Below are 17608 nucleotides of genomic sequence, written 5' to 3' on the forward strand. Positions count from 1 at the left end.
AAGTGTAAAAAATTTTTCGTGTAAAATATAAAAAAAAAAAATATATATATATATAACTGAATACACTTTTTCATGTTTTTTTCTTATAAATGGTCATAAAATTTGGAACCATGTATGATAGCCATCGAAAAAATGCATGCGTTTTTTTACGCGAATTCCAGTCTACGCAGAATTATCGCGGTGATCGCGGTTAGCATAGAGCGTGATTAAAATATTCGCATATGAAACGCGTAATGGAATTTATCTAATCTAAAAATAAATTCTTTATATATAGATCATACGTAAGATAAATCAACAACAGCCGGATGTGGCTTACGATTAACTCGTGGTATTCTCCGTGATTTTTCAATTACCGATCTGAAAGAGAAAAAAAAACATAGGGAGAGAAGAGACAAACAAACATTGTATTCGTACATCTTGGGATTGCAATTAATTCGTGAATATTAATGCGATTCGTGCAACAAATATTAAGTGGCTTACGATTAACTCGTGGTATTCTCCGTGATTTTTCAATTACCGATCTGAAAGAGAAAAAAAAAAACAATGGGAGAGAAGAGACAAACAAACATTGTATTCGTACATCTTGGGATTGCAATTAATTCGTGAATATTAATGCGATTCGTGCAACAAATATTAAAGGCCAGATAAATATATATTTCCCGAGTGTCACTCGACGTCCACGTGGAGTGGTTTAGCGAACGCACGTGCGCAGTTGCGTAACACGCAGTTCGCGGAGTATAGCTTGTATATACATGTACGCAAACGCAAAGGCAAAGCCGGAGTATTTTTATTCGCGGGTTAAAAATAAATCCCGCGAGGGAACGCTTTTTCTCGTGTGCGCCGATAATCGTGGACGAGGAGACAAACTAATTATACGAGCTTATGTCACGCATTGATCGCCAATGATGATATTTCTATCAACTAGTGAGAGAATCTAAGCTTAAAAAATCGCCAATAATTAAGGATCTATCGCGATCTTTGGTCCATCATAAATCTCTAATTTTTCATAAATTACCTCGAATCGAAAGAATGAAGGAGGACCGGTGCGATTTCGTAAAACACCGCTTAAAAATTCGCAAAACAACTATGTTTGTCCGCGTTTTTTTTCTTCTTCTAAATCGAAAGATGAACGAAGCGAATGCTGATTGAGCCGAGTTCACCGACACCTTCGACCTTGCGAACGCTACCTTACCCAAGGCTATTTCGCGACTTTGAGCGAGAGAAGTGCCCGCGCGGGCATGTCTCCCGATCTCTCGGGATTCTTTATCTTTAGCTGCGCGAGAGCACATCTAGTTCCCGACCACACCTACACCCACCTCCTCGTCAAGACGATGATCGTCTTCGGATCGTCGAAATATGCGCGCGGTGTTATCGGCCACAAAAATCATTTATTGTTTGATGGAATGATAAAAACTTTCTGCGTTCAAGTGAATAATTTGTTTCCAAAAATTACCTTAAATTATTATTTAAAAATAAAGATAAATATTATATGTTGCAAAACCTCCTAAGAAACCTTTTATCATACATCTTTACCTTTTTAGTAAAAATATGGATTTAAAAGACAATTTCTCTCTCTCTCTAATCTTTTGCAATTTAAAAATTATGCAAACCGATGAGATATCTTTTTTAGCTATTCAACTAATTAAAGTCCCCTTTCATTCCAGATGTACTAAGAAGACAAATTATGGTGGCAGAATTTGTCGCCCGCCAGAGTGGATCGCCCATTAATGGTGAGACCGCGTGCCTGAACAGCAACATACCGGCTACGCACACAATGGCACACGGCGGCGGTCATGGCGCGCCCCATAGCGGGCCCCACGACGCCCACGGGCCCCTCACGGTGCCCCTGACGCATCCCGGTCTTCATGGCGGACCGCCGGTCGCGATCCAGCAACATCAACATCAACCGCAGCAGCAACCGCCACTGCAGCAGCAGCAGCAGCAACCGCCACATCACCATCATCACCATCAGGCCCAACAGTCGCCGCAGCAGCAGCAGCAGCAGCAGCAGCAGCAGCAGCAACAGCATCTTCATCACGACCAGCAGGTAACGACGCATCACGACAATTACTCGTCCAATTTTGACATCCGCAAGGAGCTGTTCTCACAGCGTAAGCAGCGTGAATTCATTCCCGACAACAAGAAGGATGACAGCTACTGGGACCGTCGCAGACGCAACAACGAGGCGGCCAAGCGGTCGCGTGAGAAGCGTCGCTTCAACGACATGGTGCTGGAGCAGCGGGTGATGGAGCTGAGCAAGGAGAACCATATTCTCAAGGCGCAACTCGAGGCGATACGCGACAAGTTTGGCATCTGCGGCGAGTCTGTCATCAGTACCGAGCACGTGTTGGCCGCGCTGCCAACGGAACCACCGATCAGCGTGAAGCGGGCGAAACTTCCGGCGTCAGCTGCGCTCCTGTACGCTCGCACGCCAAGCCCGGTGCATACATCGGTGATCCATCAGCCGGTGAGTGGCGCCCGATCACCCAGATCGCCCGGCTCGCAGCTTTACGTGCCCGAGACGACGGCATATCCTGAGACCGAGAGCTTTCAATACCCGTACTCGCATCCGGCGATGCACCATTTGGATACCTCCCCGAGCAGCGCGCTCAACCTATCGTCGCGCGGTCGTCGGGCACAATCGCCGTACGAGCTCTCGTCGGGTAGCGGTGATGAGGCCGGCGGTCCTCAGATAGTCTCCCAGAACAATCCGGCCGCCAACAACAGTCTGCCGCACAAGCTCAGGCACAAGTCGCGCATCGGCGACAAGGACGCCGCGAGCGCGCTTTTGGCGCTTCAAGGTATCAAGCAGGAACCTGGACCGCGAGCATCACCGCCCTGGGATAACGAAGGTTCGAGTGACGAGCGCGACTCTGGCATTTCATTGGGCGCCGAATGGACTGGCCCGACCGTCACCGCTGTCTCGGAGAGCGACCGGGAGGTAAAGATGAAGTTGGACCGTTTGGCGTCCGAGGTCGCATCCCTACAGTCGATATTCCGCCTTGGAAAACCGGTCTCGGCAGCAGCAGCAGCGGCGGCAGCGGCGGCGGCGGCAGCCGCGGCGGACGGCTTGGTGACCGGACACTCTGCCGCCGCGGTCAGCGGGCCGTGAAGGACACACGACCCGCCCTTCTTTCGCGCAGGGATCGCGCGAGAATCCTCCTCTTCCCCATGGCCGGGATTCTTCAAAATTGAACGTAAAGGAAACGACGTCGAAATGTCGTCGTGACGACGCATAGGAAAGGACGGATCGTCGCGGAGTCTGATGTCATGCCGAGCTGGGAGAATCGTCGATTGATTGGAAAGAGACTTTTTAAACGTTTATTTAAACACGATTGTAAAGAATTCTCGCGTTTGTGGATGCAACGAAAGCAGATGGATAGAAATCGCGATTAATCTTCGAACGATCGATGACAATATTCACGAGACAAAATTCGTCTTCTAAAACTCAATTCTTATACCGTGATCACTCTCATCTCTATTTTGATATGTATTATATAATCTCATGCAGTGCGTATTAATAAAATATTGATAGAACTAATCGATGATTCTCTAATCATATATAATCAGCAAATATGCCGATATCACAAGATGAAAAGAAATTTCGCCGAGTTTTATCGAGATAAAACATTTATATAAATCGTAGTAATTTGCAATTTCCGATTACTATCAATCTGCTTGAGACACCCCGAACTGATAATCAGAAGTCTCGCCTGCGAAATTTTAATCCCTCAACCCGTAGATCGTATTTTCCTCTTCGATGAAAAAAAAATGTAAGTTATTACGATACACGAAAGACATTAATCGTGCTCGTTTAGAATTTCCGATCGATCTACCGGTCGAAGGACTTACAGGCATTCTTCCCTCTTGATCCTGAAACGAAGCGGAGTTAGGAATTAAGAGTTGATGCGATACCTATAGTGTTGTAAGGTTGTTACGTTATAAAACTCCCGTAGGTAGGCTAATATCGTTCTTATATATTATCATTAACTAGACTTTTGTCGATTCGAGCAGTCAGTTGTATCGAACTAAGTATAATCGGTGAATTCTGGTGGATACACCACCGCCATCCAAACGAAGCACTATATTACATGTGAGTTACTCACCGATTCGCGCAACCGGCTATCTCACTACCATCGGATATTCATAGTACGATTTATTCCAGCGTATGAAATGGGATTATTTCTTCCTCTTCTTTTTCGTTAGACATTCGCATCGTCATATTGTCATCACCATTTTATTCACATGTCAAGCGACGAGCGACAATGACTTTGCATAGTGGAGCTTTAAGTAGCTAGATTTTTCAATATATTGGAATCATTTATTTATCGCCAATCAAATTTTGTTCTCTGTTAATCTCGAAAATGTTTGAAAGTTTTATAAGCAATATTTATGTTTATTTAGGACATTTAGAGATTTAAAATATTTATTTTAATTTCGCTTCCTATTTATTGTTTCTTTTCGCGTCTCGAAAATCGCACCAAAATTTCAACAAAGCTCCACTAATCTTGGAACTTGTCTCTTTTGATTTTTCGAATCATGTAAATATAAACTTGATGCGAAGGAAGAAGAATGACGAGATTGCGTTTCTTTGACAATCGCGCCGAATTTTCGACGACGTTTTCTCGCGACTATATATGTTGCCTCTTATTTTTTTATACTTTTGTTATCGAATCACTACGGTATCAACATAGTAGCGTGTCTGTATATATGTATATGTAAAGAAAACGAAAAATGCATCTATGTTACAAACGCCGGACGAGAAACGCCAATATTGATGTATGTATAATAGGATGCGGAAAATTCTCTCGAAAGATGAAATTTTACGCATATTGAAGTATTAAGCGAGCCTATAAGTGTATGTAACATAGGATATATTTGCAAGAGTGCGTGCGTGCGTGTGCATGTGGTTACACGCACGAATATATACATATATATATTTTTTTTTCAGATTGATGTATTTTTCGATATCGTCATTGAAACTAGTTATAACGCGTGTACAGTGCTTAATTGTGTCGTCGTCGATTCGGAGAGGTACTCGATATAACAGTAAGATTTGTCAATCGAATAGCGGGAATCGTCGAAATCACAACTAGAACCAAAGTGTGATTTTTTTCCAAAAGCGACGAAGTGACAAATGAAAGGATATCTGTTGTCTCGACGACGATAAAGCGAGTAATCGGCAGACAAGTCGACGACGCGATCGTGGAGAAGGAATTGGCGAACTAATATCCCGCTCGATCAACAGTTTATTTTTACCACATGTGATAAAGTACGTGTAAAGCGATAAAGGCGCGAATCGACGTTAATTCGGGAATAACCGTAATACATATATACATACATACATTTTATATATATATTGAGAAGAGGCATCTCTATTTATTGTATATTAATCATCTATGTTACGGCGGAGCGAACGACGACGAGGAAATTGGACGAGCGATTATTAAGAGCCACACAAAGGTAGAAACGTCTCACTACGCCGTGACACTGTTTATTGTACTGCGATATCGCTCGCGAATAGGTTCTCGTTTATATTCCTCTCACTCCCCGTATCTTTTACATTACTCTCTTTAGCGTAAACGTTTTATATTTTATACGGTATGTTTGTGCGTAAAATTCCGCAATCGGTGTCGAGAATATGACGGTTCCCGTGAAAAATCTAATTGTCTAATTGTCAACTTTCAATTTTTTGGCTTAAAAGTGTACACACAAAAATGCATCGATAATGTTAAATATTAAATAGCCAATATAAAAAATGTTCCGAATCATCGTCGCCGAGCTCCAATGTTGGAAGAAAAAAAAAAAAAGGGACAAAATTTGTCAACAACATATTGTATCTCACAGTCGCGTCACTCGCTAAAATACCGAGAGTGCCTGTAATAACCGAATCATGTGCATTTTTTGCCGTGACTCTACTACTGATTGCTAATTTGTTGGGATTAAAAGTTTTGACAGCAAGAAAAGAACGAAAGTATTGTAAACGTGTTGTCTTCTATCGTTAATTAACGAGCGTCCACAATTTTCCGCAATCAGGATGAAATCTCGACATGATTTCAGATTTAATTCTTCATGCACATAAGCACGCGCGCACACATACACACACCGATTATTCGCGCACTTTTGCCTCGCTCGCGCCTCAAATGATTACGACGAGAGCCGATATATTATTATTACAAATTGTACATACAATCGCACCTTTTTTTGCCAAAAAGCAGTTACGAGGATCGCTGGAACATCGGCCGGAGAAGGAATGACATTTTCATCCTCCCACCCACATTTTCCCTTTTCTTTCACTTCCTTCTCTTCCTTCCCATTGTATTCCGTTGAAATCGTTTGCGCGCGTTTCGATTACAGTTCCTATGCACTATATTAACGATAAAACAAAGGCGAGGATCGTTAACCCGTCGTCAATTTATGATAAAAACTGTAATTCCAACCAATCTGATAAGTTTGGTTCTCCTTTCTCCGGCTGTTCGGAGATGTAAGTATTTAGATTCTAAGGGACATATCCGCAGCGCGTGTAGTGTACTTGTATATGAATACCGATAAATAAATATTTTCAATGTTTTTGACAAAACCCCTTTTCCTTGTAATTTCTTAACATCTTTCCCTTTTCTCTAGCAATTCGACAAAAAAGTGCAAGACAGAAAGAGATTCAAATACTTTTTGCGCTCTTAATAAATCGTGTATTTGAAATATAATCCAAAAGAAACACAAATAAAGTACTCGCCAAGAGTAGGCAAAATGTCACAAATATACCAACGATCTGGATAATATCACGCATGATTATACAAAGAATAGAAAAAAATATATACATCTGTCTGCGTATAAATTTGCATCTTGAGTTGATTCGTAAAAAGTAATTTCTATTCATCGCGAATTCGAATTAAAATTGTTTCGTACGCAATTGTCTCTAAAAATATCTATATTACGCTAAAAAGCTAGAATTTTTTTCAAAAATTGAAAAGTCGATAATTCGGAGAGAAACCGACGTTATTCTATAGCTAAAAATTATATATGGCTTCTTCACAAAAGTGATCATGATCTTTATAAAACTACCAAATGATAGTTTTTAGACAGATAGTTTATCTATTATAAACAATTCAAATAGTTCCGAGCAAACGGAATAATGCTGTCCTAAACTTTAAAGTTAGAAAGAGATTACTTTCGTTTCTTACATTTTGTTCTGCCACGGCGTCTGCGCGAGGAATTTTGACGAGTATCGGACTTTTTCGACGACCTGGAAATAAATGTATCAAAATTTCAGAAACGCGTATTTAACTTGATAAATTAATTTAATTAATTACCTTAAAAAGGCTATATTTTATACGAAATAATTTTGCGAGAAAATTCGATGCGATTAAACATTAATAGATAAACCGCGAAAAGTCTACCTGTGAACCCTGTTGACCGAAACAGAAGTGTGTTTTTTCAATGTTAAATGCTGCTGGACCAATTCTGCCAGCTTTCCCTGCTGAGCGAGCATCGAGAGAAACGTGCAAATAAATTCGTCATAATTATGCGTCCTCCGACAATCGTCGATCTGAAAAATTCGCATAATTTCTATATCATCTCTCGAGACTAAGATATTCATTATCCAAGCATTTTACTAATTACAAGCATAAATTATAAGTATATTTAGTATTTAGTATAAATTATAAGTATAATTACAAGTATAAATTATGATATCGAATTAATAATCTATCATGAGAAAATAGTAGATACTTCGTAACTCGTGAGCGTGCGAACCTTATATTTGTTCCTTTTATCATTCTCATCCTTCAGACTAGTTTCGCACACGCTGATCTCGTGCTCCAAATTTTTTAACAACGCCAAAAGATCCTTGGGCGCGAACGTATGCGGCTCAAACAATTCCGGATATTTAGAGCAGAGTTTAGGATCGATCTTCTCAACCTTTTTCTCTTCCGTAACCGTGTCCCCATTGCTAGTTTTCACTCTCGCGTGAGGTATCCTAACTTCCCCCGATAGGCAGACCTTCTTGTGCAGGTGGCCGCTGTCGGAAACCAATCTCTTTCCGTTTATATTGATATTTCCCAGAGAACGGCCTGTGCGTAAATTTCAATGTTAAGTGAAACGATAAATCTTACTAAACTGCAGTAAATCTGATACCTACTCAGACCCGCTTCATTCTTCTCGTCACCGGCAACTCTGATCACTACAAATTTTTTGAAGTCCTTCGTCGACGTTGGGCTGCTCTGACCGGAGTTCCAGCCCCAAGCTAAGAGATATCAAGATATTCTAAATCCTCCTTTCTCTGGTGATCCAAAGCTTCCAAAGAGATATTGTGCAAACAATCTCAAAATACTTGCTCTTATTGTGCGTATAAAGCATTTCCAAAATTCTGTACGATCACTAAGAAACTAGCAATGAGCGGTATGTTAACAAACGGGTCAAGTAACTGTACATAAAAGGTGCGAAACAAAGTGTCTTCCGGGACGGAGTGTTATGTGTGCGTGTGAAAAGTACATAATATTCATAAGGCAGACACACGAATTGCACTCTGCAGCAGATTAGGTTGCGCGACAACGAAATGCGGCTCGTATCGTTCTTTCTCGCGTGCAGTCCGATCTTTCTGACAAGTTCGTCGCGATGTCCGGAATCCAAGAAGCCGCATCTCACGAGTTGCACAATTTTCTACAATTGTGTGAATTTACCTGACGATGGTTACGTGTGGATACCGTCGAAATGTACCGAAGGCTTGGTAAGACGTTAACGAGCGAATAAACACGTTAGAGGCCTCTCGACGCTTCAGGAATTGTAATAGCGCCGCTAACACTAATATCTAAAATATGATTACAGGTATTCCAACCATATTTACGGATGTGCGTGGTTCCTGGTGATACCTGGACGTGCGATTGGACGCCTTCGACCGAGCATACTCTCGTGACGAACAAATACGAGACACCCACCGAACTTGTCGGATATCCAACGGATACAAGCTCATTAGGGTACACGCAGGATCCTTTTTCCAACGTGATCGATTCGTCCTATGTGATCGATAATTTCTCTGAGCCGACGAGTGAAGCAGTAACCGCGTATCCTTTGATCGAATATGAAGAATCGGACGTAACGATGCGCGACGATGAGGGTGTGAGAAATGTATCGTATCATAAGGAGGAGAATTATTTGTACGAGTATTATATGAATAAGCAAGTACCGTTGTCTCTAACGGAAGAGTTTAAAAATATTATAGATAGTCATTACAAATGTCTAAACGAATTGATTAATCGGTTGCACAATTACAAGAAGCTATCTGCGATATCGAGTTCTCTGTCGATACCTATTAGAGATATTACAACCGTAAAACCGCCTAAAGCTATCGCCATATTTGCGTCTCACAAACGGAAACATAATATAACGCTAAATTATTTCGTGCAAAGTTATACCGAAGGAAATGTGAAGTTAGATGATGATAAGCCAACTGAAATGAAAGAAAACGAGGCACCTCAAACAGATGATAGCGCGTCAATCCTGGATAATGACGTTTCGACAGAGAACACTTTGCAATTGCTAATCGATAGTCTGGATTATGACAACAACATAATAAGAATTAGTGATAATCTAGGGAATAAACAGTACCTGACAATCGATGAGTACAAGACCGTCGCTTCTCGATTAACATCACGATACGTTACCGTCGTAGCCTGTACGAAGAACGTTCGTCTGCCGAACAGGACCGATTGTAACAGGTATTACACGTGCGATCCGAAAACGGCTTCCGTAGTGGAGTTCTCTTGTCCATTACACACAGCTTTTAACGTGAACTCGCGAATCTGCGATATCGAGAGCTCAAAAACGTGCGGAAACAAACTTCCGGTAAATGAGATATTCATCGAGCATCGTGAACAAACGACAACGGATTTTAGCAAAAAATTGACAGAGGAGGAGAGATTGTGCCAGGAGCTCGGTAAAATAAAAGATCCCACTTCCGATTCTCATTATTACATCTGTTACAGCATGCCGGGATCCGAAGACATCAAATCGATTCGAATGAGTTGTCCGAACGCTTTGATATTTTGTCAAGGCAAGAGAGTATGCACTACTAGACGATTGTGCGATATGTCGCAATGATGATGAATTGCATAGAAAGCGTACACATTTCTTTTCCTTTCCTGTTTACCTTGAGTGGGCGAATTGAAGGCCGATCCTATTTCTGACGACGTGTCCGTGCTCGACGAACTGTGAGCCGGCGAGGTTTGAATTCGCAGCGGCGTGGCATAATCCAGAGCGCACATCACTACTTTCTCCATTCCGCTGAAATCAAATGTAAATCAGCGCTACATAAGCATATATTCCGATTTTAAAACCGTTTTTACAACACTGAGAAATAAATTAATCACGATTATAAAAAAATAAATGAGTACAATTGCAATTTTTTAAAATTGAGATAATTGACAAAAAGCTTTATTAAAACGATGTTTTAATCTCTCTTTTTCTCTACTATTACATATAAACCGCAAAATTTAATCACGTTATAAACTGAAATATTAAAATAAAATTAGAAATAACACAATCGTACGCACTTTATCATAATAAAGAAAATAAAAATTTGATTTACCTAGATTCGGTTTTACCAGATGCAATACTGGAAATTGATTCATCCATAACTACCGCAGAATCATTATTCCTTTCGACATTGATAGTTGGAATCGAGGACGATTCTTCAATCTCCGTCTTGGTAGGCAATCCATTTTCATCCTCAGTCTTGTGCCTTTTCTCACATTGCTTCTCTTTGTCGGAATCGTGCGAGTTCTTTTCGGCATTACTGCCGTCTTGATGACTCAATTTAACTAATTGTTGCAAAGCCTCCAAGACTATTTGTCGATTGGTTTTAAGCATTGTTAATTTATGCGAGATAGCGAGACGCCTGTCGGGCACAACGGCCATCAGATTGAATCTGATGTCTTGCAATTGTTCGCCCGTGGCCATGCCTAAACGATCGGTTATGACGCGTCTAAATTGTTCCGTCCATTCCTCGTGCTCCTTCCATGGTCCGTGATCCATGGGATAGGGTTTCAAACCATCCAGTTCGAAAAGTCTGCCGTTTATCGGTACATAACTTACAAAGTGAAAAGCTTCGCCGGTAAAGCGGCCTGTAGAGACACCGGTGTTTTTGTCTTGGCGCCTCTTGGCTTGAGGCATAGCGTGCGAATTGTGCGCGCAGGCTAGCTCTGGTGTATTACCAATCGCCCAGCCCTTGTTTTCCGGACACATACCAGAGGTATGCATCTTCAATCGAGATAGGGTCGTACCCAGGTGAATATTTGGACAATTCAACAGAACCGAAAGCAATGCATGAGTCGCACAACTATTGGGAACAACCTGTTGTAAAATAATTATAAAAAAAAATATATAAAGATTATATACATAAATAAAAGAGATATAGATATTTGACATGTTAGGAACACCATTGTATGCTATACCTGCTGCGCGAAGAAGATATTATTGACAATCTCTTCATCCTTAACAAAACTCTCGTCCTGCTCCACGACTTTTCGTCTTGATCGCCGTTCTTCGATCCAACGAAATAGAAAGATGAAACCATAGACCGGACCTTCGAGAGATTTTTGTAGATCGTAGATCTCTTCCACTTGAACGCCCTTCACCCCAAAGTCTTCCAAGAGCAATGTGAACAAGCCTTCAACATATGCAAAAAATTTACAATTTCCAAGTGTTATAAATTTGTGCTTCTTAAAAAGTAGGAAAGAAATGACACAAAAATTGACACATTTTATTGACAGATATATTCCTCATTATTTTTCATCAACGTACCCGGATCACTTTCCAGTTCTAGCCAACCCTCTGTCAATCGATTAATGTCAACGGGCATCTTTTAATGTTAATTCATCGGACGCCAGACACGGCAGAAATGGTTCTCCAGATAGTGTAGACTCATCGAACTTTGACAGAAAAAACCGCCATGTTGCACCAAACTGCACCAAAACACATGTCACATGACATGAGTCATGTGGTAGAGCGTAAAGCGCCGAGAAGAGTCGCGTTTCTAAACGGCGAACAAGCATTGATTGACTAATCAAGAGAAAGAAATCTTTGTTTTGTCCCGATGCTTCCAGCATTTGTCCAGATCCAGAGTCAAACAAACGCAGTCGGAAAGCGAATCACGTTAAAAGAATTGAATAAAAAAGAAAACTAACAATGTATTTATGCGAATAAACGTATGCAAGGCGCCACCCATAAAACAGAAGTTTTATAACCGTCATATATACATATTATTTCGATAAGAAAAATATATTTATATAATTTTGATTTATATATATATATTCAATGTTCATAGAATATCAGTATACAAGTATTTTCTGTAAGAGTCCACCCTCTTTCCGTTTTATTCTGCTTTTATTTTAACATATTAAAATTATATTAATTTTATTAAAATCTTATTTTAATATTCTTTCTCTCATAATATCTAATTACACATACCATATACACACACACACACACGCATATATGACACTTCAAATATTTCTATTACAATTTTTTTATATATATATATAAATCTAATAATTTTTCGAATCATTCATTTTTCGACTAATTTTTAGATTATGTAAGATTCTAAAATGAAATCTAGATAACCGAGCAGAAGAAATATACTAGCATAAAGTTTTGTTTGGCTCATTGCTTCGGTAACTGCCTTGTGAGCTGTGGTGCGGAAGATCCATGAATCGAATCTTGGTGTTGCCTTAAATATTCTTCCTCTGCTTCTGGTTCAGGTTTACAACTTCTACAGCTGACGTATTATTGCTTTGCTTCCAGATCAATTGTTATATTTGTCAAACTCTTCCTGATATTCGTCCATTTAGAATCTTACTGTTATTATAAGAGCTATTGCGCATTATTTGTACCGCATCCAAAAATTTAAATTTTGCGATATTAGTTAAATTTAGATCCAAATAATTTCATTCACTTTTTTGACCAAAAAATTTATGAAAAAGATAAATTTGTCATAGTAATTTAAAGCCATATATATATGTGTGCGTGTATGTGTAAAACAAAATTATGCATGTGATTGTTGTAGAAATGTAAATCTTATAATTTATACATGTTAATTCTTTGGGGCTAAGCATTGATTGATCACTTCAAGTAACATAGAATTTTCTAAAGCTGCAGCCATTTGTTCACTGCTTCCTCCGAGACATGAGTACCAGGTGAAATTTCCACACTGACCTTAAACCTAGCAGGTATAGCACGCAGCAATTGTACACGGATGGATAATCCAATTAAAGTGGCCATGCTGCAATGAGGTATTGTGGGTGTGAATTTTATATCCACTCTGTTCTTTTTATCATCCACCTATAAAGTTGAATCTTTAGCAACTCCAAATTAATGTAATAAAACAATATCCGGAATGTTACTGTTTACAAAAATATATATATGTTACCTCGATAAGGTCCTGTTCTACTACATTTAGTTCTTCCAGGGTCAAAGGATGTTCTGGATCATTAATGTTTCTGATTATATCTACAAATCATTAATTAGTAATCAATATTAGATTCTTTTCTATTTAGAAAATGCACATATAATGCTATATAATTTATAGCTATATTATATCAAGTATGTGTGTATTGTTAAATAATATGTAAATTAACAAAGACAATTATTCCTTGGTCAATGTCAAATGGCAAATGTCAAATACATATATAGACACATTAGATGTATAAAATAATGCACATATAATTGGATACAAGATAATAAAGACAACTATTCCTTGGTCAATGTCAAATGGCAAATGTCAAATACATATATAGACACATTAGATGTATAAAATAATGCACATATAATTGGATACAAGATAATTAGATACAAGAGCCGATTACTGATAATATTTTGAAATTATACATACCAAAAATCTCTCTTGCGTCAAATCCATCCGCAACATCTTCATCTTGCTCATCGACTGTGATTTCTCTATCATTCAATCTTTTATATAGCTTTGGATTGATGTTTTCCAAATTTTCATTCATTGTGAGACATTGAGGAAACGTTGTTCGCAAGTTCAATAGTGGATGATAGTGGAGTAGTTCGGTGCAATTGTAATTTTATCAAGAATTTTGGAACAGCACATGCGCAAACAGCCAAAGAGAGAATACCCGTTATGTTATTCTGTTGCAGTCCCACCAGAGAGAAACCGCGCCGCTGTATTTATACATGTACGATGTATCAAGCCGATTCTTAATAAGAAAAACACAAATATTACAAATTAATTAAGAGTTGACAGTTTAATCAAAAACCGTAAAAATGTTTACACGAGCATCCGCGATCGCTTGTCGACGAGCGCTGTTAAAAACAAATATGATATCACAGGTAAAATATTTTGCAGCTTTCCTTAACGTTTAGGTTAGAGATTATTACTTAGAATTTTGAAATATAAACCAATAAGTCGATATCTAAGAAAATACGACGAGAAAACAATAACATATTAATTGCATAAATTTGAAAAAGAATGCTGAATATATTGACATTTCATTGAACACATTTTATCTATCAATACAAAAAAAATCTATACTCCAATTTTCTGCAGTAATAAGTTTTGCAAAGTAATATGGTAAGAAATATTGTTCCTGAAAAATCTGTTTTGTTCTCTCATTTAGGAAATCATTACTTGTAGACATATTCATCTAATCAGTCAAATAAAAAGAACTCCTAGAAGCAATTCCTTGTTCAATCTGCACGAAAACTGCAGAGTTACAGGAATCCTTTTGGTTCGTTATGCTAGTACCAATGAAACATCGTCACAGAAGAGTCCATATGATGAAATACCAGGTATTTATAGAAAAATTGTACACTGTTAATATTTCTTTGATTTTCTTAATGCTTTGTTATAGCAAAAATGTGTAATTATCATACTTTAGTAACTGAACTTAATGTATGAAAAAGAGAGAGTTTTCTTTTATTCTTAATATAAAACTTCTCTCATGTAATTATATATAAGAAAAGAGAGAAAATAAAAAAGTTATAAAAGCCATTTTGCTTACTATTTGTTAATCTATAATTTATATATATAGATCCACCAACACCATTAGAGGATATAGTAGAAAATATTGTAAAAGTGCATCCAAATGGAGAGCCAACTCTGGAGAGTATAGGACTGGGTGGTTACTCTCCAGTCGGACTTATACAGAGATTTATGGAATTTATGCACATTAGTTATGATATTCCATGGTGGACAACAATTGTCATAGGTGTCTTTTTTTATCTTTATCTTAAGAAAAAAATATAGATAAGATTTAATTATACATGTAATATATATACAATAAAGTTGTAACACTATTACTAATACTATTTTAATTGTTTTCAGGTACTCTTTGTGTAAGGATTATTATATTCCCCCTGGTAATAAAGGCGCAGAAGAATATGATCAAATTCAGCAATCACATGCCAGTGATACAAGAACTACAAGCGAGACTGTCAGAGGCCAGGCAATGTGGCGACCATATTGAAAGTATGTCAGAAAAATTTTGTAAAGAATTCTCTTAGTTTTGTTACTAAAAACTATGATTGTAAGTTCACAGTAACTAATATAATTTTTTTTTTTTACGGACAGGTGCACGGTCTGCGACAGAAATGATGCAATATATGAAAAAGCACAACATCAGTGCCTTAAAGAATTTCATAGTACCATTAGTTCAGGTGCATGCAATAATTCTATACATGTAATAAACGTGCGTAAAAGAAGATAAGATAGAAAATAATTTGCTAATTGATGTAAATTTTTCAGGCACCAGTGTTCCTCTCCTTCTTTCTAGCTTTGAGGGGAATGGCAAACGCACCTGTCGAGAGCTTGAGACATGGTGGTTTTTGGTGGCTACAAGATCTCACTGTACACGATCCTTATTACATAATGCCGGTAGTTACTTCTATAACAATGTATATCACAATCGAATTAGGTGCAGATGGCACTAATCTCAAAACTATGGGTGTATTTCGATATGTCCTGCGAGCTGTGCCTTTTGTTATATTGCCGTTCATGATACATTTCCCTGGTGTAAGTATAATAATATCAATGTTATATTATGGTTTATTTCTATAGAGATTAATCCAAAAGTGTTTATGCATCACCAAATTTTCATATAACTAATAAGAGCATATATATATATTTTTAAATCACATTCTCCAACACAAACGTATCTCTTCATATTATTTGCAGGCTATTCTAACATATTGGGTGTCGACAAACTTTATTTCTCTGGTGCAAACTAGTTTGTTAAAGATCCCATATATAAGAAAAGCTCTCGACATGCCTATCGCAATAAAACACGGTTCCTCAACGCCTGGTAGTTCATTGAAGAAGAAGAAGTTCATCGAAGAATTTCGAGAATGTGAGTATTCCTATGTATGATATTATATTACGCATTGGAATAAAACTAATAAATTAAGAATAATCAATATTTGCGAGTACGTACGTAAATAATTATAAATAATAAAAAGAAAATATTATGTATATATATTTTTCACAAAAGTATGTGCGATAAATATTATTTCCATTTTAGCTTGGACAAACATGAAGATATCTAAGCAGTTAGCTGATAGAGAAAGAGCAGATGCAGTACAGTTTAATGCCGCTGGTAAGGGTCCTATAATTAAGACATTTAAATATGATCCAACAAAACAAAAAAAACAGTCAACTGTCCTCACGAAAAGTAGATAATTACATTTATAATTAATGTATATTTGATTACAATATGCAACATAATAAATTAATTGATAATTATATCTATAATAAAAAAAATCGTATTTAATATAGAAACATTATTTTTAATATTTTAATTGCTATATAGAATTTACAATATTTTTTTGAATGGGGGAAAAAATGTTTGTGTGTGTGCGTGTGTGCTACATAAAGTTATAAAAATATAGAATACAAACGAAAAAAAATTTGCAACTAAGTAAATCAAACAAGAAAATACAAAGCAACATTTCGTTAGACTTAAGAAATAGAAAACATCCAAAAAAAACTTTGTTTCAATTTGCATAAAAGTTTATTTTCTTCTTTAAAAACTATTTGCTCTTATCTAGCGAACGTATTACCTATATAAGGAAGGATTTGGAAGTTCTATTTTCATATGTTTATCATTCTTATATATTTATATATATATATATACTTTCATTGAAACGAGTGCTCCTCTTCTGGACTGAGTGATCCTTCGACATTCTGTTGTGTTACGAAGACATTTTGCGTTCTTGCCGTTAGATTTGCTTGCTAAAAATATGAATATTTTTAGAATATTTATAATACATTGAAACTTAAATTTATACATAATATCGATGGATCAATTAATAGATCATACTTGCGTCACTGATGTATTAGTATGATTACTGGCAGACACTACAACTACTTTCGTAGTGGAATTTTGTACATGTGCCTTTTGTTGACCGACATTGGTCTGTGCCAGTTTCATTTGTTGAGGCGGTGGTTGTTGTTGTGGTAGTGGTGGTTGCTGCTGCGGTGCCTGTGACTGTTGCTGTTGAATTGCATTAGTATTTATATTAGAGGCAGTAGGTGTTTGTGAACGCGATTGCAGGATAACGAATTTTTGTCCACCAGCGGCGGAAGTTCCGCTAGCATTCC

The 17608-nt window shown here is 37.9% G+C and overlaps 6 protein-coding genes across 8 annotated transcripts in view; 3 read left to right on the forward strand and 3 right to left on the reverse strand.

Annotated features, from left to right (window-relative positions):
• Positions 1-6573, forward strand: part of LOC115244000 (histone-lysine N-methyltransferase 2D-like) — a 20812-nt gene extending 14239 nt beyond the window's left edge. The window contains exons 2-3 of one of the 2 annotated variants that reach the window (XM_029821343.1): positions 1665-2047; positions 2111-6573. In XM_029821343.1, the coding sequence (XP_029677203.1) occupies positions 1685-2047; positions 2111-3112 (1365 nt within the window). In that variant the 5' untranslated portion in view covers positions 1665-1684 and the 3' untranslated portion in view covers positions 3113-6573. Of the gene's footprint in view, positions 1-1664 lie in introns of both variants that reach the window. The other variant, XM_029821338.1, reaches the window with a different exon arrangement.
• Positions 5238-11996, reverse strand: LOC115243988 (ubiquitin carboxyl-terminal hydrolase calypso). 2 transcript variants are annotated; one of them, XM_029821326.1, is made up of 9 exons: positions 11797-11996; positions 11448-11662; positions 10583-11346; positions 10145-10278; positions 8138-8242; positions 7753-8069; positions 7398-7546; positions 7182-7243; positions 5238-6367 (listed from the first exon to the last, which is right to left on the reverse strand). In XM_029821326.1, the coding sequence occupies exons 1-9, from the start codon at positions 11852-11854 to the stop codon at positions 6294-6296; spliced, it is 1878 nt and encodes a 625-aa protein (XP_029677186.1). In that variant the 5' UTR covers positions 11855-11996; the 3' UTR covers positions 5238-6293. The 2 variants fall into 2 exon arrangements, with proteins under 2 accessions (XP_029677186.1, XP_029677191.1); XM_029821331.1 differs by having other exon boundaries at positions 5346-7243; positions 11797-11995.
• Positions 8239-10202, forward strand: LOC115244024. The gene is made up of 2 exons (XM_029821378.1): positions 8239-8725; positions 8824-10202. Exons 1-2 carry the CDS (start codon positions 8555-8557, stop codon positions 10093-10095), a joined length of 1443 nt encoding a protein of 480 aa, XP_029677238.1. The 5' UTR covers positions 8239-8554; the 3' UTR covers positions 10096-10202.
• A 301-nt stretch (positions 11997-12297) lies between the features above and the next one.
• On the reverse strand, positions 12298-14049 carry LOC115244020 (MIP18 family protein galla-2). Its single transcript, XM_029821365.1, has 3 exons — positions 13883-14049; positions 13421-13500; positions 12298-13332 (listed from the first exon to the last, which is right to left on the reverse strand). Exons 1-3 carry the CDS (start codon positions 14001-14003, stop codon positions 13138-13140), a joined length of 396 nt encoding a protein of 131 aa, XP_029677225.1. The 5' UTR covers positions 14004-14049; the 3' UTR covers positions 12298-13137.
• On the forward strand, positions 13960-16782 carry LOC115244013 (mitochondrial inner membrane protein OXA1L). Its single transcript, XM_029821352.1, has 9 exons — positions 13960-14072; positions 14152-14343; positions 14631-14802; positions 15045-15221; positions 15338-15481; positions 15584-15669; positions 15758-16024; positions 16187-16358; positions 16530-16782. Exons 2-9 carry the CDS (start codon positions 14278-14280, stop codon positions 16685-16687), a joined length of 1242 nt encoding a protein of 413 aa, XP_029677212.1. The 5' UTR covers positions 13960-14072; positions 14152-14277; the 3' UTR covers positions 16688-16782.
• Positions 16783-16995: 213 nt separating this feature from the next.
• LOC115243980 (transcription initiation factor TFIID subunit 6-like) overlaps positions 16996-17608 on the reverse strand; it is a 3489-nt gene continuing 2876 nt past the window's right edge. Inside the window, 2 exon segments of the mRNA XM_029821318.1 lie at positions 16996-17239; positions 17328-17606. Coding sequence (XP_029677178.1) covers positions 17144-17239; positions 17328-17606 — 375 coding nt within the window. The 3' untranslated portion in view covers positions 16996-17143.

The sequence above is a fragment of the Formica exsecta genome, unplaced genomic scaffold (assembly GCF_003651465.1).
Source record: "Formica exsecta isolate Colony F162 unplaced genomic scaffold, ASM365146v1 scaffold120, whole genome shotgun sequence".
NCBI classification, from domain to species: domain Eukaryota; kingdom Metazoa; phylum Arthropoda; class Insecta; order Hymenoptera; family Formicidae; genus Formica; species Formica exsecta.

What these genes read in the sequence shown, in the direction of transcription:
- LOC115243988 (XM_029821326.1), bottom strand. Translation starts at nt 11,854, where the DNA reads ATGCCCGTTGACATTAATCGATTGACAGAGGGTTGGCTAGAACTGGAA. An exon ending in AGAACTGGAAAGTGATCCGG is followed by an intron (nt 11,663 to 11,796) that starts GTACGTTGATGA and finishes CATATGTTGAAG; the next exon opens with GCTTGTTCACATTGCTCTTG. An exon ending in TCTGGTAAAACCGAATCTAG is followed by an intron (nt 10,279 to 10,582) that starts GTAAATCAAATT and finishes ATTTGATTTCAG; the next exon opens with CGGAATGGAGAAAGTAGTGA.
- LOC115244020 (XM_029821365.1), bottom strand. Translation starts at nt 14,003, where the DNA reads ATGAATGAAAATTTGGAAAACATCAATCCAAAGCTATATAAAAGATTG. An exon ending in TGACGCAAGAGAGATTTTTG is followed by an intron (nt 13,501 to 13,882) that starts GTATGTATAATT and finishes AATGATTTGTAG; the next exon opens with ATATAATCAGAAACATTAAT. An exon ending in TAGAACAGGACCTTATCGAG is followed by an intron (nt 13,333 to 13,420) that starts GTAACATATATA and finishes TCAACTTTATAG; the next exon opens with GTGGATGATAAAAAGAACAG.
- LOC115244013 (XM_029821352.1), top strand. Translation starts at nt 14,278, where the DNA reads ATGTTTACACGAGCATCCGCGATCGCTTGTCGACGAGCGCTGTTAAAA. An exon ending in GTGGACAACAATTGTCATAG is followed by an intron (nt 15,222 to 15,337) that starts GTGTCTTTTTTT and finishes AATTGTTTTCAG; the next exon opens with GTACTCTTTGTGTAAGGATT. An exon ending in TCATAGTACCATTAGTTCAG is followed by an intron (nt 15,670 to 15,757) that starts GTGCATGCAATA and finishes TAAATTTTTCAG; the next exon opens with GCACCAGTGTTCCTCTCCTT.
- LOC115244024 (XM_029821378.1), top strand. Translation starts at nt 8,555, where the DNA reads ATGCGGCTCGTATCGTTCTTTCTCGCGTGCAGTCCGATCTTTCTGACA. An exon ending in CGAAATGTACCGAAGGCTTG is followed by an intron (nt 8,726 to 8,823) that starts GTAAGACGTTAA and finishes ATATGATTACAG; the next exon opens with GTATTCCAACCATATTTACG.